The sequence below is a fragment of the Orbicella faveolata genome, unplaced genomic scaffold, assembly GCF_042242905.1.
Source record: "Orbicella faveolata isolate gen_17 unplaced genomic scaffold, um_ofav_v1 contig_14, whole genome shotgun sequence".
Lineage (NCBI taxonomy): Eukaryota > Metazoa > Cnidaria > Anthozoa > Scleractinia > Merulinidae > Orbicella > Orbicella faveolata.
Window position 1 is genome coordinate 4,991,372 of NW_028301541.1, and position 22,385 is coordinate 5,013,756.

Here is a 22,385-nt window from a genome sequence, read left to right on the forward strand (position 1 = left end):
GTTTGTTTAACATTCTGCGTAACTGAGCCCGTTGCAGAGAGTTATTATTAGGTCCGGTTTTAGAAACTGGACAAAGGTTAATTGGAAAAAAACAAGTAAAATCTCCAGTCTGATTTAAAAGGCAAGAACTTTTGACAATACTAGTTTAATATACAAGATCCTCTGGCACTTAATATGCAATAAAAAATAACAGCTACTGGAGTCCACTGTATTAGCATCCATGCAATAGCGGCCTTGTGGGCAAAAAGCCAGTTCTAACAGGGTTTTGAATTAGTATCAAGCTTGCTACAAACGTGTTCGGTATAGACTGCCTGTGTATCAGTTTACAAAGAGGTCTGACCCGCAAACACAGATGAATTGAGCACCCACGCAGGTAAAAAACGTTGCACATTTATAAAGCATAAGCCGTTGGCCAAAAGAAGAGGTACTATATAGACTACTTAGTGAGCTGTACTCCAGAACAAGAGGTCCATGCAGGTTTGAGCAGGCCCGGAATGGATCCTTGTTCTTGGGCAAGACACTTAACTCTCACAATGCCCCTCTCCATCCAATTGTATAAATGGGTGCTGGTAATCTGTTAGAAAACCTGATAGAATGCTTGACGGTAACCCTGCGATGGACTAGCATCCCATCCATGGAGTGTACCAATGCACCAAGTTGCTTCTTGCTACAGAAACTTTACAGTTGAACCACACTATCTCGTACTCAAACCACATGATTTTCCTTGCATGTAATTTTTCATCGAGGCACTTACTACGGGCTGTTACAAGCGCTAGTACTCTCGAACTATCTTTCTTGTTTGAGAAAGTGGCTTTTAGCTGTAAAGCCGAGGGCACTTCTGATGAGCAACCTTCAGTGCTTTTCAGACCACCAGGAGTTTAGTCACTAAACTAGGAGTGAATTTAGCAAAGCTCTTAGATGAGCTGTTTTTGTTTTGTAGATGAGGGTGGGTACCCCTCACCCCTCATTGATCAATAGCGTGAAACTGTCCAAGAATTAAAAACGCACTAGCCATAATTTGACTTTTACTACGAATAGAACTGATCCAGGCTAATACAAGGTCATTTTGGCGGATCTTTCTAGAAACATACACAAACTAACCTCACACCACAAGGGCCACTACAGAGAAAAGGCATTTTTCATAAGGAAGTCGCGTTAATACTTAAGGAGTTCTTAACTAAACGGAACTTGACCTTAACCAAGCAGCTTACGAGCTTTCTAGAAACACTGACAAGACCCATATAAACGTTGATATCAAGTCTTGGGGTAACGGAACAAACTTTGTCTGAAGCACAAGAAATATACTTGTTATAAGTCAAGCACTGGAAGGTCCTAGAATGTTTATTTCGGTATATAGCGTTTGATATGAGCAGTGAGTGGGGCAAAGAAAAAAAAAACTTCAATTGGGCTACATACTGGACCGCACTGTGTTGTGTTGAGTTCGGTTTGGATCACTGATAAAATTGATTAAAAACAAAGCAATATAAGGAAATTAAAGAAACAACGGAATTAAGAAGTTTAGGGTTTTCGTCCACTGTCTTGATATATCATTCAGACGGTTTTGTTTAGATCACGAAAAATGACACCATGGACGAGATATACAACGGGAGCACATTGAAACTCGACGTACGACCATATCTGTGAATTTTTCACTCGATACTCACTCCATTAGCGACCCTTAAGCCTAGTATAAACCTTTCTAAAGAATTTGCTGCTCAGAAACGCAAGCAAAACTAAAACAATCGTATAGCAAAAGATTAAAAATTTAACCTTTATAAATTTCGAATAGTTAAATACGCGTTAAGTAAAGAAATGCCATCCTAGTGTGAGGTATTTTTGAGAAGACGTAATCGAGCAAGGTACATATTGCACTTTGTTCTGTACCTAAAGGGTTTTTTAAAATAACTTTTGCGGTTCCATGTCTGAAAACGTATGGATAGGCGATACCAACATCTTAATCAGAAAATATACCGGAAAAGGAATTAACCAAACCAACCACTGAAGTGTTTTAAAAGCCTGAGGTCTATTAATATATATTTTGAAGTTAAGGCACTGATTAGATCGCTGCCGTCCACTTCAGTTCTAAGTCACGTTCTTGACTAAGGTACGTGACACTTGGGTCGGATCTCTGATGGTATTGTTTGTACAGATATTGCTTTAGAGTAGATTTTTCAGTAGTTATTTTCGTGAGAACTGAACAAATCTAAACGCTATTAGTTTATAATCCTTGCGTCTGCATCGGGTTTTAGCATCTACGTACTTGAAACTTGAGTTGAAAGAAGAATGATTATATAATTGTCTCGATAATCTGTTCACTATACTCAGTAATCTTGCGTGCATTTCGTGTGGAATATCATGAATAAAACAGTTGTAGATCGATAAAAATCACCTCACAGGAAGTTGGAAGCGTTGACCTGTATGCTCTAACAAACTACCAACAACATCGATGAAACATGCGAATACCACTGCCTTGAGAAACTCCCTTGACAAAACGAAAGAAAATTTCGAGCGAAAACGGAAATGGGTGGTAACCACTCAAGTGGATTAGAATGAACCAACTATTAATCGTCCATTAACTAGGTGGAGTTCCGAAGCATTTTACACGTTCCTTCAGGTAAAACGTTTGCCAGTTTTTGTTTAGACTCCACACGTAGCTTTTGTAAGAGAGTTGTTCAGCATCGTGTCAAGACTGGTGTTCTCGTTTGTAAATTATGCAGGGTTCTTTGCGTGTGATATAGACAGATATCTGCCCGTTGTTGTTAACAATGGGAGAGAGAAAAGAAAGATATCTGCCCAAAAAACCAATTTAATAACCATCAATAGTACACCACAAACAATAGCAGAACTTTACTCGCTTTATTGGAGCTTATGCGTTTAAAAACTTTACGATTCCTTAGTCTAGCTGTGCTCACTACGACTTAGTTTGATGCTCTAGATATACAGCCGAAGGTGACTTTAGTATGAGGTACGTGGAATGAAAAAAAGAAAAACAAACTTATCATGGAAAAGATATCCTTTTTATCATTTTTGTGGTAATGTTTTCAAAGCAAATATGATTGCACTAGTCTATTCTTTGGATTATCCACTTAAATTCCTAAGCTGCGACTTGGCTGACTTTTTTGGACAAAGGGGTTTTATACAAAAGACACTTGATACTCTCAAACCGTCGCGTAAAAGTTGAGGCCCTCAGCTCACAGGAAACACTTGCAAGCGTATTTAACGTTGCTTAGAGCCGAATATTCATTTTGTTTTCAACACAGGGCACGAAGAAAGACGACATAAGACTAAACAGAAAACAGCCGCAGCTCAATGAACTGTACTGAACAATTGGGAAGATTTTGGTAAGTGAGAATATGGAAGTGAAAGTGTACGTAAGACTGGTAATGAAATTAAACTAAACAGTCCCAAACTGACCCATAAAAACATTCCTGAACTAATTAATCTAATGAATTGTCATCTCACAATGACTAAGAGTTAACGAAGTAGTAATATACGTTATGACTGTTGAGCTGCAGTTTGTTCTTTTGGTTTTTTTTTCAGTTAGATATCACAGCGTTTCGACTTTCAAATTGCCTTACTAAAAACAAAACATAACAAAAATCAGCTTTATAGAGCCTATATGATAGTTCATACAGCTGACGCAGCGAAATCTTTTTAATACGAACACCAGAGGTCCAGGGTTGAGTGTCTGTATTATGGAGAAGAACATATTGTATGAAGGTAGAGATAATGCTAATTTTGGTTTCTCCACGACAAAATGAGCTATCCGTAACTTAGAAAGGTCAGTATTATGGAGGTTTTGAGGTTTAAAGAGGTTAAGATGATAGAACTTCTGGTTTTTCTGAGAGATAATGACGTTTTCGTAAAATAGAAGTGTCCATAAGTATGGAGGTATTGTTCGTATCCGGAAATGTTCGACTGGTTCCAGCTTATGTAGCTACATAAAGCGACTGCCAGTACTACAAGAGTTGGTAGAGCATTGCAGGTTACACCATAACATTTTGTCGAGTTGTCTTAAGAATTCACTGTTCCCCTATTATAATCCTGGGATGAGAAGCTTATAAGAGGCTCTGTGATAGTGAAGTGTCTTGCTCAAGAATACAACACAACACAAGTCGAAGAACATGATGACCCACACCTGAACTACATGACTTTCTACCGGGCACCCTCTCAAATGCTTCAAAACGCTGTTTTAAGCCATCTGGAGTGTTTTAAAGCCCTGTATCTTAATTTTAGGCTACACTATATAATTTGTATCTCAGTGTCGGGCCATTCTAGGGGGACGCGAGTCTTCTCGACATTGTTGGGCCTTTTTTGTTCATTTTAAGGCCTTCCGAGCAGATAATGTACCGAACCGTTCCATTGGGTGTCTTGAACGATTCAGACTGTTACAAAGCTACTTAATCTGCTTTTTGCAATCAAGATCAGTTTCCAACAAATGCAGACAGAATAAGCCAAAGTGTTGTTATCTTGAAAGACACTAACCTTGGTGTGAGATACTTGACATTTCAGTCCATGTGTGGAGTGTTTTCTTCTAACAGCTACGAACAATAATGAGCAATATGAAATTAATATGGCAATTTTATTCAGTCGTAGGTTATCAGTTTCTTAGACTTATTTAGTTGCTCTTAATCGATAAAATGTTTGGTTGTTCCCTTTTTTCTAAAAATCAAAGGAACAGAGAACCATTGAAGTTAATCATATAACCTGCAACGCTGCGAAACAATTAACAGAAGCACACACAAAAAAAACTTCTAACGCCAACCCTATAACGCGTACTTCTCGCTGATAACGCGTTTACTGACGGGATTCTAAGTTCTCCCAACTGGCCCTCTTACATTTCTTATAATGCTTGCTGGGAGGGTTGATTTATTTATCAAGACAGTTTTCTCTCTGTGATCGTTTCATTTACTCTCATGACCAGCACGGCTGATTTTGTTTTGGTATCGTGATGAGAAATTAGCTGCTGATCAACTTTTAAGACAGAAGGATGCGGATTAGTGATTACTAAATTTTCAGAAATCGAATAAATATTTCTCAAACACATTGATGCCAAGAAATATTTCAAAACGCAGTACCTCAACAACATGAAAGTAAAGTGTTAAAGATAAAAGCCTTTCCAGTGGGTCACTGGAATATTTGAATAGTATGAACGTAAAGAACAAAATAAATTAAACACAAGAAACATATGTTAGGGAGATCACCTTGGTATTCGCAACTACAATGGAGCCTAAAGGAACTATCTATGTAGGGTGAGCCAGGAGACTGAGAGATGAGGAGAGGAGAGTACTCACTAATATGGTTAAAAATACGAACACTATACTAAACATTCTTTAATAAGTTAGAAAAGTGTAGCATTATTTATATTCAAAATTAGCAGTAAATACGGCTAAACTACCTATTATTTCAGAGTAATTAAAATATACCAAAGACGAAATTTTTCTCCTAGAGCCAAATAACACTTAAGTATATCAGTGAAACATCTTATAACAACCACGCTCGACAATTTGGGTGGTCGGAAAAGAGAGGTTGTCAGTGCGTTATACAGAAAGATTTTCAACCGCGGGGTTGCTCAGTCATGTGATAAAGAAACTGCCATGTCACAAGACGCGAAAGTGGAGTTCACACAGTGGAAACAACCACAAATTGAAGTTATATTTTCACTTTCCCACACAACTGTCACGTTCGAGGGATAGACACTACTGCGCATGTACTTTGGTGACAAAGGGTCTTTGATCGCAAAGTCCCATTCCTTAACCACAATTAAAGCATGAAACCCTAACTAAATTGGGAACAAGGTCGAATTTATAAGATACATTCTACCACGAACTGAAACACTAAAGCGGGACTCATATGTTAAGTAAAGTCGTTTAAGTGAAGATTGGGACCGAAAGAAGATGATTTTGTTGAGACTTGAGACATTGTAAAACTAAAGGTTTTGATGAAACCTTAAAGGCTGCAAGACTTCGCTAAGACGATTGCGTAACTTTTTGAAACGCATGCTAGTTAATTCGCTAATTAATCAATTAATTAGTCAGTCATTAGTAAGGCCTAAGGCTATTGACGATCGAGGTTAACGTTAAAAAATCAGGTAAACGTTTGACCGTTGCTAGCTGACTCATGCTAGAGGTCGGACACGCATGCGTATACTGGACGGCTATGCTTCAAAGCACGTGCAAAATCACGTGACATGAACGATCAATGAGGAGTTAAATGACGTATAATTACGTAGTTATCTGTCACTCGGGCTTGAAGGGCTTCAAGATGCCTTAATCGTCAAGAATCGACGCAAAATTGAAATGCCATGGCCATTATTGGAAAGCGAACAAAGTTTAGAAGTATAAGAATCTTGTATTTTCAAATGCGTCTAAGTACTTACACAAGCAATCAGAGTACAAGACTATTTTTAAACTCGAAAAGGAACTAGTCATAACGATGGTATTGTTTCCTAGGAGAAAAGAATAAAAGTTAAAATCCATTTAAACAAAAGAGTGATACACCTATGATGATTAAGAAATTTGTTGGTACTCAGTTAGAGACACTCACTAAGAGAAAAATTACCCTTCTTCTTAAAGAACTACGGTGATTTAAACCGGACGAGGCGCGTAATAAATAGCTAACAGTTAATAAACTTGTTTGTTAAACCTTTCAAGATTTTGTTCAGTAGAGAAATATAGTTCCCTCAAGAAAACTTGAGGAAAATCCCAAAAAATGTGCAAAATGCTCATCAAGTGTGTTTCTTGTGCTAATATCTTGCAGATATCGAGCACGTTTTATCTGAAGGCTACGCCTGAGAAAAAAAATCTCTCAAGTGCTTTCCCTGCCTGGTAAGAAAAAGAAAAAGTCCTTAATTCAAAGAACACTGCCGAAATATCACTGGAGCAACAGAGAGAACGGTAAGCAATGAAGGTGGAAATAACTGACATGGAGGAGGTTTTGGAATCTATATTCCCAACGGTAAGAACTTAAAAAAAGAACGCACTTCACTAAGTACTCTTCGAGTTAAGTTGTAATTGTATCACAAGGCTTTTGTGGAAATACTGGACGATTTCTTAGTAATGGTGTGTTTTTTGGCTATGGAATCTTTGATCGGTGACTATGCAAAAGTAAAAAAACTTTTCGTGCGCGGAAAGTAATTACATAAACGCTCTTACAATTGTCTGCACGCAACCTAAAGGTGAGCGCGGTTAGGCTGAGTACAGCCAAAGATGACGCAACAACCGCCGAACAATTTAACAATTTCAACACTCTAGAATGAACCAATGAACTAGAGAAGCATTCATTTTTACGCTTGGTCGAGTCAGACCCTTAGCAGCGTGTTTTATTTTTGGATACTTAATGACTTGTCAAATAGAAAGAGTTATTGGCTCTAAAAATTACATAGGAAAGTTTGGGCACGCGAGCCCACGATTCTAATGCAAATAGCCGGCTTTTTTAATTACTACATAATGAGTGGCCTTTGCGACCAGCGCTTAGTGTAGACAGCGAACCTAGTCTAGGAACATGCAACTTCTTCCAAGTCCGGAGCCGCGTGATGAGGTAAAGAGAAAACCTTGCTCTCTTCTGACTTGATTTACTGGAGTAGCTAAACAGCATTTAATCTAAGGATATGCCTCCTTCGGTTTATTAATTTATACAAGACTGTGATTTTAGCAAGCTTTCATTGCTACCTTTTACCAATGGATTCTGCAGGTGCACAAGGCCAGTTTTGATACACTTCGGCTTGCAAGCAACTCAAAAATACAATAAGAAACTCAGTGAAACGTACTGAGAATTTGTGGGAAAACTTGATTTGAAGTTCTTGTTCCAACAAGTTTTCGATAGCATTTTGGTTCCACTTTTCTCAACAACAGAATTGACAAAGTTACATCAATACAATTTCAAAAGACTTTGAAGAAAGCCATTAGCAGTGACTAAGGATCATAGAAGTGCTGAGTCAGAAACATTGCCAAAGTCATGCGAATCACTAGTTTGGACTTCTTGTAACTTTAAAATTTATTTACACAAGAAGGCTGAAATTGTAGAATCAACAGATAAACCGCTTTGCAGCGGAAATTTCAATGGGATTAACTTCCCGAAGCACCAATATCAGAGGTACTCGCTAATTAGAGCCAGAAAGTGAACTTTAAATCTTTACTCATACCCAATACTCGGCAGCCACTACAAGAAAACGTCTGCTACCATGATAAGCGAAACTATAACGCTTGAGTTTGTCGAACCGACGCCTAAAATAAGTGTTCCCCAGGGAAAGTTTTCCTGCGTAAACTACACAAAGGAAAGTGAATCAAGTGGGGTCAGCCGAAGGGAAAACTTTGATTTTCGATAAATATTGAAAGTCTAGCAAAATGTGATAAAATAATCAAAAAGTGTATCATATAACTTTGATTTTCTTATAAAAGATAAGATGAACTTTTCAAGAACACACAAATTTAGTTGTAAACTTTAAGTCACGAATGACTAAGGGCAAAAGAGGCTTGCCTGACTTTTAACTGAGTGATCAATATAAGGTTGATCTTAGGTTCACCTTTACGCTCTTTGCTTTTGGGGAGGATTTTAAAAACTTCATTGCCGACAAGTTGCGTAATAGCGTAAACCGGCACATGCCCGCGTTTTTATATTACAGTTCTTCGTCCACACCGAGTCAAGGAACCCCTTTAAAATCTCCCACCAAAAAAAACCTGAGGCCTCCCCTCTGATTAAGGTTTTATCAAGTTTGACCTAAATCGTGACTATGCAAATTTCGACGAATGGCTGTCAGTTCCCTGCTCTGACGTAAACTACGCTCTTAAAGTACATCCGGGACCAATTACGGTCTGCGACGCCTCACGAAAGTGCAGCAGAGAAGCAAAGAACACTGAAGAGTAAAATCGCGCTGTGTTACAATTGGATAATAAAGTCTCCCACGTTGTGTAAGGCCTGGATGATAACCCTGATAAGAAAGATTGTTTAGATGTTACAGCTGAAGCTGCGGAAAACAGCCAGGATAGTTTTAGAGACAGACTGTGACTGCGCTCCCTCAGACTGGACTAAGGCGCTTTGTTTGAAGGCAATGTTTCGACAGAGCGCGCACCAAAGCGTAAAGGATGAGCCAATAACAGAAAATTCAAACCATATGCCAAGTCATGGTTTTAGTCTTAAAATATTCAAAATAATTTCAATTTGACGAGAAATCAGTGTTACTATGCAAAAGAATGAACATAACAGCAAGAGAGTTCGACGAGGCTGCTCGAGGAACATAAGCTTATCTAGCACTCTTCAAGAGCGGAAGCTTTTAAGAAGCCGGCTTGATTCAATCGGAACTCTTGCAGTGAATTCATTCCCCCAAAGTACTCTCAACACAATACTCCTGAAAAAAAAAAAAAAAAAAAAAGAGCTAAACGAATATTCACCAGTTAGGCAGGCTTGTTATGCTCGCGGCGAAGCCTTTATTACAGACTTTCAAATAACCGGAGAGCAGCACTGGAACATGTGCGATTTTCTTCTCTTCGTTAAAAAGACTTTTTCGATCGATCCTAGCTGTGTCGTGGCGTTGTATGACTCACAGAGTTATTTCTCCACAAAATAGCTCCAGGCTTACTTCAGGCAAGGCTCAGAACAAGTTCCGGCGGATTATTAACAAGAATCCGGAATACAGCCAAACACCACTCGGTTCAATGATTTCATGTTCTCGAAGCAATGATCATGATTTGACTCACTTTTGCTTTTGAGTGGGTTTTCAGAATTGAGCCAATCACGACCGTCGAAAACAGAGAACCTACTTCAGTGTTTATTATTCAAGAAGGCAGTGTTTTGAAAAACAGAACCGAAAATAGAAGGAATTTTAACTCCAAAACTCAAAACAACTGAACTGGACTGTAGATTCTAATAAAAATTTTTAGTCGGAGCAAAACGAAGTCGGACTTCGCCATGTCAGCTAAGGCGGTATGTAACAGTTTACTTACTGGCTTTTCAGTTGGTTAGCTAGCTTCATGTGTAGGTGCATTGTGCAACGTTTTTGCTGTCGAGGAAAACAAATTGATTTAGTTTCGCTGCTACGGCAAGCGCGTGAAAAGAAAAAAAAAATACCCAAAAGGCCCGATCCAAGGCAGTCTAAACAAATTTACGTCTTTCAGCTTTTGTGAGTTTCAACGGCAAATATCACGGCCCTATTGATACACAAAAAATTATCAAAAGAGAGATTATTAAGGTCATAATGTGGCTAGCCAATGCTTTTATCTTTTAAAAGCGAATCTTGTCACGCATATCCGAACCTTACCGCATGCACCGGAAACGTTTTTTGCGAATTGATACTTCTTGTTAGTTCAAGGTTTCCGTCGTTGGCATGAGATATAAACCATATGCCGGGCAAATACGACCTCGTATCGTCTGGCAGGAAAAATAAGCATCGAACTGTAACATCGTATTTCTCGGAGGGCTTTTAAATCGTTGTAACACGGCGAAAAAACAAAGAGGGAATTTTCTAATACTTTAGGTAAGATTCCTATCACATTAGTCTGATTTTATAAAGTGCTAAGTCAATTAGTTTACGGGGTTTATAAGTGATGTTATCAAACGGGCAACTGTAAGCTGCCACACGGGCTAGTTACAAGTCGACTCGAGAGCCGTACAGTTCTGTACACTTGGCGACTGAAGAGAAGTTCAACACGTTTTAAAAAGGTATAACCTCGACTTGCAGATGCTTGAAATATTTGAGGCTTCCTGTCAGAGCGCAGAGTTTACTTTTCTCATTTTGTTGTAATTTGCCAAGTAGTAAAGTGTAATTGTGTCACGAACTGACTCAAGACCCGTGCAACAATTACACAACAACGGATGACAGCGTACGCAGTTCTCAGCATTTTCTCAAGGACTTCTGAAAGGTATTCCGCTCCTATTTTGATTCCAACCGCTTACTTCCTTTGGATATTCGCATGGTCGGGCCAATAACAAAGCTTAATTTTACATCCTTCGGCAACCATAAAGTAATGCCTAGTTAATTCGAGGCGAAAAGAAAGCCCGGAACTTTAAAATAACCGAAACAAAGCTCGATTTTCGATAGGCTTATCATGACACCCATCTGTTTCCATCTGTTTGTTAAAGAAGGAGAGTTTTAGTGGCGAAGCAAATATGTTTATTTGCGTTCGGCGCGAGCAGCAATCCATGTTTCCCTCGTGCGCGTTTTATAACGATCCGCCTGGCGGATGCAGAATTTTCATTGGAAATAAAACAACTATTAGCGAAGCGGATCTGTTGTAAGGCGGTTTACTTTAATGGCTCGCTATCTGGCTTCGCCGAAAGCAGAGGAGTGGTCATTTCAGAATAGCCACGGGGATGTTGAATAATAAACTTATCTACCGGTCGGTCTGATATATTTTGACATGCTGCATGAAATGATGAATGAAGTAGAGATCGAGAAATGAGGAAAAAGCGTTTGGATATAAAAAGAGAATAGAGGTTATCACATATTTGAGAAATGTTTTACGATAAACTATTGACAAAGCGAAAGATGGTGTGTTTAGTCTGGTGGTAAAGAAGTTTCTTCTCAACTCAAAGCGGCTTGTGACGTGGAGATGGGTAAAATATTAAACTAATAAACCTCAATTTGGTGCGAAAATTGCGCGTTTATGACAAACAAATACCGGAAATGATACGTAACTCAGCTTTTGTCAGTAACTGTCAAGCTCATGTCAGGTTTAATGAAACCCTTCAAATGCACACCTTAAATGAATCCGACTGAATGGGCCAATAGAAAGATCCTTATCGAACACCTCAGGGCATTTTGATTCTTGGGAAAGTCGTTTTGCCTACGGGTGGAACGATGACGGCCGTTCAAAGGCAAAGCCAATGAAGTTAAAACACTGCGAAAAAAATAGCTTCTCCGCCTCTCGAGGCCTTGCGCTGAAAAGTGATTGGTGAGGCGGTGAAATTTAATAAGTCTTTATTAGTCTCCATGGTGATAAATATGAATAGGTGTCAATCAAGCTGGGTTTCCTGCAGAAAAGCGGAGCGATCATACAAGTCAGGTGGCAGATTTAGTGCTCTAGTTTAGCATTTCTATTGTTATTTCCATTCGTGTGTAAAGATAAGAGAAAGACAGCTTTCCCTTAAGTAATTTACATGCTTTTACAGCGTATTATCAGCCCGGCGCGTTTGAACGGAGCTTTGCGCGGGCTTCACAGCAAAATCATTTGAAGCCAAGGTAACTTAAATGACCAGAATCGCTCAGCCGGGAATTTATTTTTCATTTACCAAGTGCGAGACACCGGCCTGTGGGAGTTTAGGGGCATTTTTCTCTCTTTGCTCATTTCACCAGTTGTTTAATCTTGTTTACTTTGTTATTTGAATGTTATAGGGGAATGTGATGAGAGAAGAGAATGCCGATCTCAACTTGAAGAATTATACAGATACAGTCAGATACCTCGAACAACTGCAAGAAATCAGTCTTAAAACCTTCTCCGAGGAACTCGAGGGGAGCGAAGGTGAAATTTCTGAAGACACGGACAACAGGGCTCTGAGGTCCCCTGCGCCTTTCAACGGCATAATGTATGGATCTGGAAGTGGGTTTTACGCGACTCGTACGCAAGGGCCGAAATTTCAGAGTGAAGCCCACGAGATTTCTATGGCGGCAAGAGTCAGAAATTACCGTGGAAGTTACGATTCTTTTAATCAAGCAGAATTAACTGCCGACATCGGGAGTAGAAAACTGATTACGTCGGAGAGAAGTACAGCCATGTTTGATTATCATTACATGCATCACAATACACATGGTGGAATGTCCACATCAAGCGGTGTTAACTTGCCTAACGCGCTCAACACGCAAAATGGATTTGCGGCCGAAAAAGCTGCCGCGCATTATTCCCAAGGTGTTGGAAATGGCTGCCTTTCGCCGACCCTGCAAAATTGCCCGCAATCGGTGAACATTAACCCTCTAGCTGGCTTATCAGAGCTGGCCGAGAAGGCAAACTTTGAGTCTGAACTCGCCCGGAATGGCGTCTCGCTGTCTCGGTTTAGCTCTCAAGGAACTCGCGGCCAAATAAACGGCCCGGCTCGCCAGTACAACTACCCAGAAGCACCACAACGCCGGAGCTGGTCAAGTTCGACCTCTGATGGCGCTGGTAGCCTCTTCAATGGACGACAACAACCGTTTCAAGCTGATAACTTCTCGCCGTCATTCTCGACAGGGAGCTCCGCGCCATCAGAATCCGATCTTGGCAGTCCGTGCCATTCAACACGAGCGCGTCAATTTTTTCCCTACAGCGAGTCCGATTCGGACCTTTCACCTACAGAATCAATCCCCGGGTATGCTTTTGATAGAACAAGAGCATACCAGAACTACAATCCTAGATCTTTCGCCAATTACCGGGTCTGGAGTAACCAAGCTGACTCGATCACTCCCAACGTGACAGTAGTTCCCGACCCGAGAAGCAAGCTTTCGCAGTTATTCAAGCCAGGAAGCCGCACGAAATCCGAGCAGATTCTCAAGGAACATTTGCAAACGTTTGGAAAGTTTTTGTCACCGCCGAGGGACAAAGAAGACGAGAAAGCTCCCCAGGTTGAGAACGAGAAAAGTTGGAACAGCGGAGAAGAATCAATTAAAGAAAAGAAGCCTCCTACGACCTCTTCAAACAGTATAAAGGACTCGGTTCCTAGCGAGGAGAGCTGTGTGTTCCCTTGCAAATGGCTGGGATGTGATGGACTTTATTCGGAACAAGATGACCTGGTTCGGCATATTGAGAAAGTTCACATCGACCAACGAAAGGCTGACGATCTTTACATATGTTACTGGAAGGATTGCAGCAGACAGCGACGTTGTTTTAACGCACGGTACAAGTTGGTGATTCATATGAGAGTACACTCGGGCGAGAAACCCAACAAATGTACGGTGAGTATAGAGCAAACTGATTATGTGAACTCTTGTTTGTTTTGCATTGTTTTAACATTCTATCAAATACATCGCGTCAATTATTTTACACTCAATTTTTTACACTCAATTTGATCTGGAGAAATGTTTCGTCAAACCTCGAGGTTTTCCACTTCCATCGAACATGGCGCATATAGTGTTTTTGTTTTGCGCGAATTTCTAAAAATAAACCCGCAAGTGAATTTCAATTCATTCACCGCGCGGCTTAGCCGAAGTCACGAGCGTTTATATTCAAATGCCATTTTCGGTATAATTTAATCATGTTTTCATAGACCGAGTCTCACGAGTATCTTTTCTTCGGGCCGAGGGCTTTTGTTGCCCCGCTAATACAAAGCTACATGTGAAACGCACAGGAAATACGTTGCACAATTTCATAACTTGCGGTCAGGAAAAAACCTCTTCTCCGTTTTCAAAGACCGTTCCGTCGTAGCTATAGGTGACGTTCTAATGCGGCATGCATTCGTCCCTTCACGCCAGGGTTTCTGCAGTGATTTGCATAAGACACAATAATCGCATTGTTTGTCTTTCAGTTCGGCCTCTGGGGCTTAAAATTCAATGGCATATTTGTTATACTTGCGGTTCGAGGCGTCCGAAAAGAAAAACAAATTTCTTGGATCGACATCGAGTAGACGGTGTAGATCACGAAAAGGTTTAATCCATTTTAAATCCTGTCTAGCGGGTCATGAGTGTTCAAGACGGTAATCCAAGCCTCACAAGAGATTATATCTTTGGTTTGTGAAACGTTGCCACTCATAATTTCGCGCAAAAATGTGGCATGTTCGCGACCGCTGTAGATGCACCATGTGGTTGAGACTCGGGGGGTCAAAACACAATTGTTTTCGCAACCAATCATTCTTACACTAATGTACCTTGCTTGTTCGAAAAGTGTCCGAGTTCTGCGCGAGAAAAGAAATTAAAGAACAAAAAAAAAATGTAACATTATACCTTCGCGATTTTGTATTTTCTTTGTTTGATTAGCTTCTCGTGTGTAGAAGAACAGAGAGGCCTCTTTAACACATTTGTTGGCTAACTTAGAGGGGAGGAGTTCGGAACAGTACAAAGACTGTACAAAGACATGCGGCTTTGAAAAGTTGTAAGATAACCTTTTCGAACCCAAAGTGTTGTTTCTCCTTTCAAATCAGGGTGTTGCTTTAATTGAATTTATCGTAAACTAAAATAGATCTAGCTTGAACTCAGTTGCTGAGCAATACGGGTGAGTTTTAGGAGCGCCCTAGCTCTACCGAGTGTTTCTCAGTAGTAATTGACCTTGGTAAACAAGTTCCCTGCTGTTAGCGTGATTCGCTCAGTCACGGAACACTTTGCCAGGATTTTTTTACATTCGTGTATTGCTTCACCAGCTGGCTTTGAGTATCAAGTGTTATATTGTTCATACAACCTTTTTATTTTCGATTTATTAACACTTCAAAGAATTCGCTTATAATTTGTTGAAGTGCGATTTTTCCTGTACACGTACGTGTGCGTCTTAAGTAAACACGGCAAATTTAATAGCCGTCTTTTTTTATTAAAATTTTCACGGGTATTTTTAATATTTTCTCAGTGTACGACTTTTTCTAGTGATGTCTGCGTTTGAGACAAAAAATATGATTGATATGTTTCTTTTGTGTGTTAAATTCTTGCACCTGCTGCCACAAAAATAGAAAAAAAAATTTGCTAGATTGTCTTAAGTTTGTTGTGTTAAAGGCAATTTTGTTTCAAATTGCATATTTAATTCAAGCCATTCACCGTCGGTTTAGTCACGGAACTTCAACAAACCATAAACTTTGCTGTGTTTTCTTACAATTCTTTCAAAAGCCGCAGAAGGCAATTTAACTTACATGGATTTTAATTGCTTTTTACTCAATTCTTTGTGGTTTTTCCAGCATTTATTAAGCTTCTTCCCTAAATCAATCAAAGTTAAATGAAATTGGACGTCTTCAATTGTTTCCCTAAATACAAATTAATTTTGGGGGACATTATACTTTAAACATTTACTTCGGACAACCAGCAGTCTGTTTGATTTCAAATTGACGCACAGCTACCTAAACAAACTATTCATCTATTGTTTTCAGAAACCATTTGATGAAAAACTCAGTGGCGAATTTGATTGCAGCAATTACCAAATAGTACTTCTTTGCCCAATTTTTCCTGACAATGAATTTCCCATCGGTATAAGGCCAAAAGTCCTCTAGAACATCAACAAATGTCTATTTTATGACAAAAAATTGTCTGATACATCATATGACATCCATAAATAAATAACATGCGATGGTTGTCCATCTGAAAATTGAAAAAAAAAAACTACATACAGTTAGAAATAATTTCCTTGATCAAATCTAACTGAAAAGCAAGAAAAAAATTAAATCCTCTTCAATGGATTTTATCTCTCGTTATTAAAAACCTCCAGCTGGTAAAGAACCGATTTTTTCTATTCTACTTGTGCTAGTTATATTACGCAAAGGACAGGTGTGTGATGTTGTGATCAAGTTACTGCTTATCCAAGAATTTTACACCATATGTTTGAACTGTGAAGTTTAGAGTCAATACTCTTAACATTGTTGAAATTACATTTTACTAAGCAAGGATTAAGTTAAAGCTCTAGCTGGTCCATAAAAAGTTTATTTCCTCTTTAAATTGTTTTGTTATTTGAAAATAGGTAGAAAAAGGCAAAGGTGAACAATCTTTGATAGAAGCAATATTGTGACAAGAAAATTATTTCTAACAAAACTAAACATTTTAGGTTAACCAACCTCTCTTTGTATAAATTAGATCCACTACAATGCCATTGAGTAAAGGTGTTTTTAAGAACTTTAAAATCAGCAACAGAAAATTAAAAGCCTTAATAACATTATGCAGGGTTCAGTTGCAATAGATGCTCACATTTTGTGTTTTCCCTCTGTGAAATGTGAAGTCATTGCACCTTAGTCAGCAAACGTCAATTTACAAGCACATAAGTTTAATCTCTGTTACAGACAGATCTTAAAATTGATGAAATAATCCTTAAACAAATGCACAGAAGTGGTATTAAAACACAAATGTACTTAAAGCAGCCCCACATAAAGAATTACAAACACAGAAGATATGCCTGGCAATGCTTGTGTTGTAAAAGTTCAATCTCGTGGTCTCTCAAACATGTCCCATTGCAAGGAAAAAAGTTCTCGTGTATTCAGGCTATGCTAGCAAGTCAAGCTCGAGAAGCTTTGAAACTTTGAACAAGATCAGATCAGATTGCAAAGATGATTTCTGTAAGGTTAACAAAAACTCAGAATTAAATATGTAAAACACTAAAAATACAAGTTACAAAGAGTCATTACATGATGTAGCTTAGTTCAGAGTGGAAATGCACATCAAGAATAGAGGAACAGCCCCCAAAAGATATTGTCAGTCGTCTGTCAGCAGACTTGAGCTGTTTGTCTGCCGTCTTTTGGGTGACTGTTGCGGTTAACAGTTGGTCGACAGTTATTTTTTTGTCAGTTAATTCAAAGCTATATTTATACTGACTTAGTAAACTTCACCTTATACTTTGAAAGACAAAAAAAAAGCACCGAGATTTGGGGAAAGGATGTTGACAACAAAAGGCTCGCAAATAAATGCAGAGTCTTCAAACACCCAGCCCTATTAATTTATCCAACTTTCGTTGGAATAACCTCTGCTAAAGCAGAATGTGGAAGAATACCCAAAATATACTGTCCAATGTAGCTACATGTAGCAACTAATAAGCGTTATGAATGAATGGTAAACATCTTATATGTTTATGTCGATCCTTGTTTTGTTAAAAAAGAGGTATAATATAATGTTACATTAAATCTGTTGTATTGTGCTGATGTGGTGAAAAAAACCTCTTCTTCTACAATATTTCTTGTCGATATTTTAGCATCAAGTGGGGCATATTAGAAGAGATTTGACTTTCAAAACAGCTGAACATTCCTTTTTGTCTCCTATTTTTAAGTTGTAATATTGTCAGAAAAAGCAAATGTGATCCAGTCTTGTGGTGAATGAGTAGCATTAGTACTCAGGCACCTGGGCTTTCCTAGCTTAGGCTGAGCTTATACAAAAAGTATATCAAATGACCTTGAGATGATCTTCTTTGTCTTGCAGTTTCCAGGATGTAATAAAGCATTTTCAAGACTAGAAAATCTGAAAATACACATGCGGTCACACACTGGGGAAAAGCCATACTTGTGTCAACATCTTGGTTGTCCAAAATCATTTTCCAACTCATCAGACAGAGCCAAGCATCAAAGAACACATCAAGATACGGTATGTCTAATGGAAAAAATTTCTTCCTAATGTTTTAGTATATCCGGTGTACAAGTTATCAGAGTAAAAACATGTCACAGAGACAGAATTGCCTACCAAGGCAGGGAACATGAGGGAAAAAAGAGACAGAGTAGAAAAATAACAAAGCCATAATTTTACCCAACCAGTAATATGCATGATGGATTGTTTTCAGTCGTAAGATAATTCATCCTTTGAAATGTCATAAAAAATTTCAGATGTTAATTTACACTTCTAGAAAATTCTACTCTTACAGTGCAACTTGCCCTAATAATGCTGTGAAAAATCTATATCTCCCCAATCTCCTTTCACAATGACATGGCTGTAAAATCAGTGATTTGTTTTTTCAGGGTAGGGGGTATGAATTTTTGATGGACTCTTGGGGGTCCCTGGGAATTAATTTACACCTTCTTGGCACTTTTCTTTTTTTTTCCTCGAGTTTCTTCTGTGATGACTTGTGAAAGTTTCTTCAATGATGCATTGTTTCAGAGGAATTCAAGGTTTGCACCAGTGAAAAACCAAAAAACAGTCAACAAGATTAGCTGGGCTGACCTATGATTTTAGAAACACAAATCATTGTTTTAGTTGAATCTATTTTTTTTTTCATTCCTCTAAATTATCTTTTATTCAACTTTTGCAAACAGAAATGAACAGAAGAACTGCCATCACTAGTTTGCTACATTAAAATACATGTAACCTTTGCCCTTTCAATAGAAGAGTTTGAATAATCTATGGGAACTTGTAATAGCATTTAGGACTCTGTCAAATTTTGAATTTCTGTTCTCATGCTTGTTACAATGTGAAAGGAAAACAGCAATCTTATTAGTTTTGTTCTGTTTGTAGAAACCATATGCTTGTCAAGTCCCTGGCTGCCCCAAGAGGTACACAGACCCTAGTTCACTGAGGAAACACTTCAAACAACATGCAAATGGCAAGATGCCTCAACAGAACTCAAGTGGAAAGGTGAGAATCACAAGAAGAAATCTGATGACTGAGGCCTCGTCTGCACTATGCTGGAGAGATCGTAAAACAGCATTTTCACCCTGAAAATGCATCAAATGTTGTCCCTCCTCAATACACGAAAGAAAATTTGAAAACACAACAATCATTGGTCAATTTGGATTTATGTTTGAGGAAAACTCACACAGGGAAATCATATGGTTATCATGATGTCATTGCTTTTAAAAAGCTCTATTTTCAAAATGTTCTTCTGCAAAGTCGGTGTTTTTTAAATTCCTCCAGTTTGAAAAGCATTTTCGAAAAGCTGTTTTTTGACAGATTAAAGTGGGTGGTAGGCCTAGCCATAACTAAAGCTGCATTTTCAAATTTCTTGGGTGTAGTGTCATGGACGTGGCCTGAGAAAAGATACTACGTGCTTATAATATAGTCCATGATATCTTAGAAGATATATTTTGGAGTTTGTTGTTTCCTGTTTATCTCTCACATGTGAGTTAATATTGACAGTTATAGCATTTGAGGTGTGATTTATAGTTTTAGTCTCTATTTTAGTTTGTGTTGTTTTGCAAGAAAACTGAAGGAGGACTGAATTCCTTAGGAATGTTTTGTCTTGGGACAGTTTGTAATGTTTATTTTATCTATTTAGTCTAAACAGAAGCCCAGAGGAAACCGATCATCAAAAAGGGACCTACTCTGTGCTGGAGTGACAAGACCTTTGTCCGATTTCAGCTTTGTAGATGAGTATCAAGCAAGAAAACGTCAAAAAACACTGGATACCTTACGCCAGACAACAGAGAAAAAAATTGCTCTCGAAAATGGTTTCACGCAAGCTCTTGATGTTCAGAGGGCATGGTATGGCACAGATAGTCTATATGGCTACAACCCACCACCATTACAGCCTGTTGCAAGGGCTAGTACACCCACACCAGAAGAGGAAGCAGGATCCTTTTGTTATACTCAAATGTTAAGCAGTATGGACATACCCACATTCGAAGACACACTAAAACCATTGTCAAGTGCATATTCATAGCTAATGTGGTCTGAAGAGAGACAATGAACTTTAAATAATATACAGCTTCATTTTGAGGAAAATTTCCCAGGATTACAGATCAACACAACATTAAGAAAACAGTGCTTCCTTTTTGTGGAGAATTTTCCCTGCTCAGTGCTGTCAGATTACTACTCTGTAGAAATGTGGTGTATTTCTGCTGAAGCGTAACTGCACATAAGCACTACTAAAATTACAAAAATGCACTTTTTGTAAGATCAAAACTAGTACGTTATGTACAAGTTGGACAAAGTAGTAGGACAAAAGTTATTTACCATCTTGAAGGGGATCAAAGGGAGTTTTAAAATTATGTGGTTATTGAATGAAAGACAGGTTCATAGATTTTCAAATTGTTTATACAGTGTAACAGTAAACTTGAGAAAGCATTTTGACAGTTAGGTGAAGTCATTGCTAATTTCCAGCTTAACTACATTCAAGTTTACAGAGCCAAATTCAATTTATTTTTCGCAATGTTGCTGCTGCTGCTGCTGCTAACAAGATTCAAGTAAAGTTAAAATTAAATTAAAGGCATGATGTGATGAAGAGTTCTATTTTGATAAATAAGAATCTGAGTGGTACAGATTCTTTGAGAAGTTACCACAAATATGTTCAAGGGCGTACGGGATATAAAATTAATGATAACTCTATTGGGTAAATGCCAAATTAGATTATTGTTTAAAAGTTTAGGTATCTTGTACAATTACTAGTAGTCTTGCGGCATTGTGAAGTGAAGAAAATTATAGTAATTTATTGTATTATACATTTGAACTAGTTTCAATATCAAAGGACTTTTCGAGAGTGAGTTACTTCCATACCCACCAGTGCTATCACACATTTATAAACATTTCAGTTCAATCCGTACATGGTTTGCTGTTGTAAGTGCAGTTTAGTTAGCTTGCATGATCAAAATGTTTAACAAACAAGGACAGACTAAACCTCTATAGATTGTCAGTGTCTGAACTTAAAAACTGTTAGGTGTAGCAGCCACATCATTTGTAAAATTACCGGTAACGTAACTTCACTCTTTAAAGGAGCTATGTCACGGTTTGTGCAACTTGAAAAGTTCAGGCTCAATATTTCAAGTTTGCCATTTTAATCTGTGTTAATCTTCGCCAACCTTAACCATCCTTTTTCCTTTATGGCTTATTATCTCTTTTATGAGAACAACTTTTTTCAGGTTTCCTTCATTTTGCAGGTGATTTTGAACATCACCAAAACAACTCAAAAATACCATGACCGAGCTCCATTAATAAATCAAAGCATCAGAAACAGTTTTGAATTTGTATGTAGTGACTCATGCATTGTGTTAACCATAATCATTGATAATTTTGTGGGTTAGTAATATTTTAGATGCAAAATTTTGACCAGCCCTCTTTAGGGCGAAGATGTTGTTAGACAAACAGGTGTATGAGAACAATATTTATGCCTAAATGTTCACATTAGGCATTAATATTGGTTCCTTTTGTATCGGGAAATGTAGAATTCATATGCTGTTCCCGAATGTACATATCACATAAAATACACAAGTGTTACAATAATCTCAATCTTGTTATTTCAAACTCTTCTTTCCATATAGTGTTAATAATAGATCATATTTTGCCATGGTTTTGTAACATTTCACGTCATGCACCTCTTTTTCTTTCATAGTGTCATAGAAAATTTACAGTATTTGTTTTGCTTAAGAGTTTTGTTATGCTTACGGGATTCATGTGAAAGAACATGCGCATTGTTGATAGCATGGTTTATCTTTTTTAATTAATAAAACAATTATTACTGGCAATAACGTTAGGTGTCATAAAATCCATGTTTTAAAAATTATTTCAATTAGGTAGCTGAGTTGGGTGCTGTACCCATCAGAGAGCAACAAGAGTGGACTATGACAATTTCCTCTATTGGAGGTGCGGTCACCTCATGGTTAGTGCAATTGTCTCCGGATCAAGTGGTCCGGGTTCGAGCCCTGGCTGGGGACATTGTGTTGTATTCTTGAACAAGACACTTAACTCTCACATTGCCTCTCTCCACCCAGGTTTATAAATGGGTACCGGCGAATATAAGGCTGGGGGTAACCCTGCAATGGACTAGCACCTACAGAAACTGGGATAAACTCTGGCCTGATGGGCCTCTTAGCTTGTATGCAGACTTAACCTTTATATCAAGTTCCTCTAGAGGGCTAATTTTTGAAAACTTCTAACATTACCACTGGCTTTT

At 38.4% G+C, this 22,385-nt stretch overlaps 1 protein-coding gene across 6 annotated transcripts; it reads left to right on the plus strand.

Annotated features, from left to right (window-relative positions):
- The first annotated feature begins 203 nt into the window (after positions 1 to 203).
- Positions 204 to 21,960, plus strand: LOC110068572 (uncharacterized). Of its 6 annotated transcripts, none has more exons than XM_020775965.2 (7): positions 204 to 373; positions 3,261 to 3,341; positions 6,760 to 6,957; positions 12,329 to 13,858; positions 17,993 to 18,154; positions 19,016 to 19,135; positions 19,776 to 21,960. In XM_020775965.2, the coding sequence occupies exons 3-7, from the start codon at positions 6,904 to 6,906 to the stop codon at positions 20,157 to 20,159; spliced, it is 2,250 nt and encodes a 749-aa protein (XP_020631624.2). In that variant the 5' UTR covers positions 204 to 373; positions 3,261 to 3,341; positions 6,760 to 6,903; the 3' UTR covers positions 20,160 to 21,960. The 6 variants fall into 6 exon arrangements, with proteins under 6 accessions (XP_020631624.2, XP_020631622.2, XP_089142418.1 ...); XM_020775963.2 differs by lacking the exon at positions 204 to 373 and adding an exon at positions 2,798 to 2,965; XM_089286292.1 differs by lacking the exon at positions 204 to 373 and having other exon boundaries at positions 3,127 to 3,341.
- Positions 21,961 to 22,385: the final 425 nt, after the last annotated feature.

Bases quoted from the DNA above. Each gene is read 5' to 3' on its own strand.
- LOC110068572 (XM_020775965.2), top strand. From the start codon at position 6,904: ATGAAGGTGGAAATAACTGACATGGAGGAGGTTTTGGAATCTATATTC. The intron at 18,155-19,015 runs GTATGTCTAATG...TTCTGTTTGTAG, and splicing joins AAAGAACACATCAAGATACG to AAACCATATGCTTGTCAAGT. The intron at 19,136-19,775 runs GTGAGAATCACA...TTATCTATTTAG, and splicing joins AACAGAACTCAAGTGGAAAG to TCTAAACAGAAGCCCAGAGG.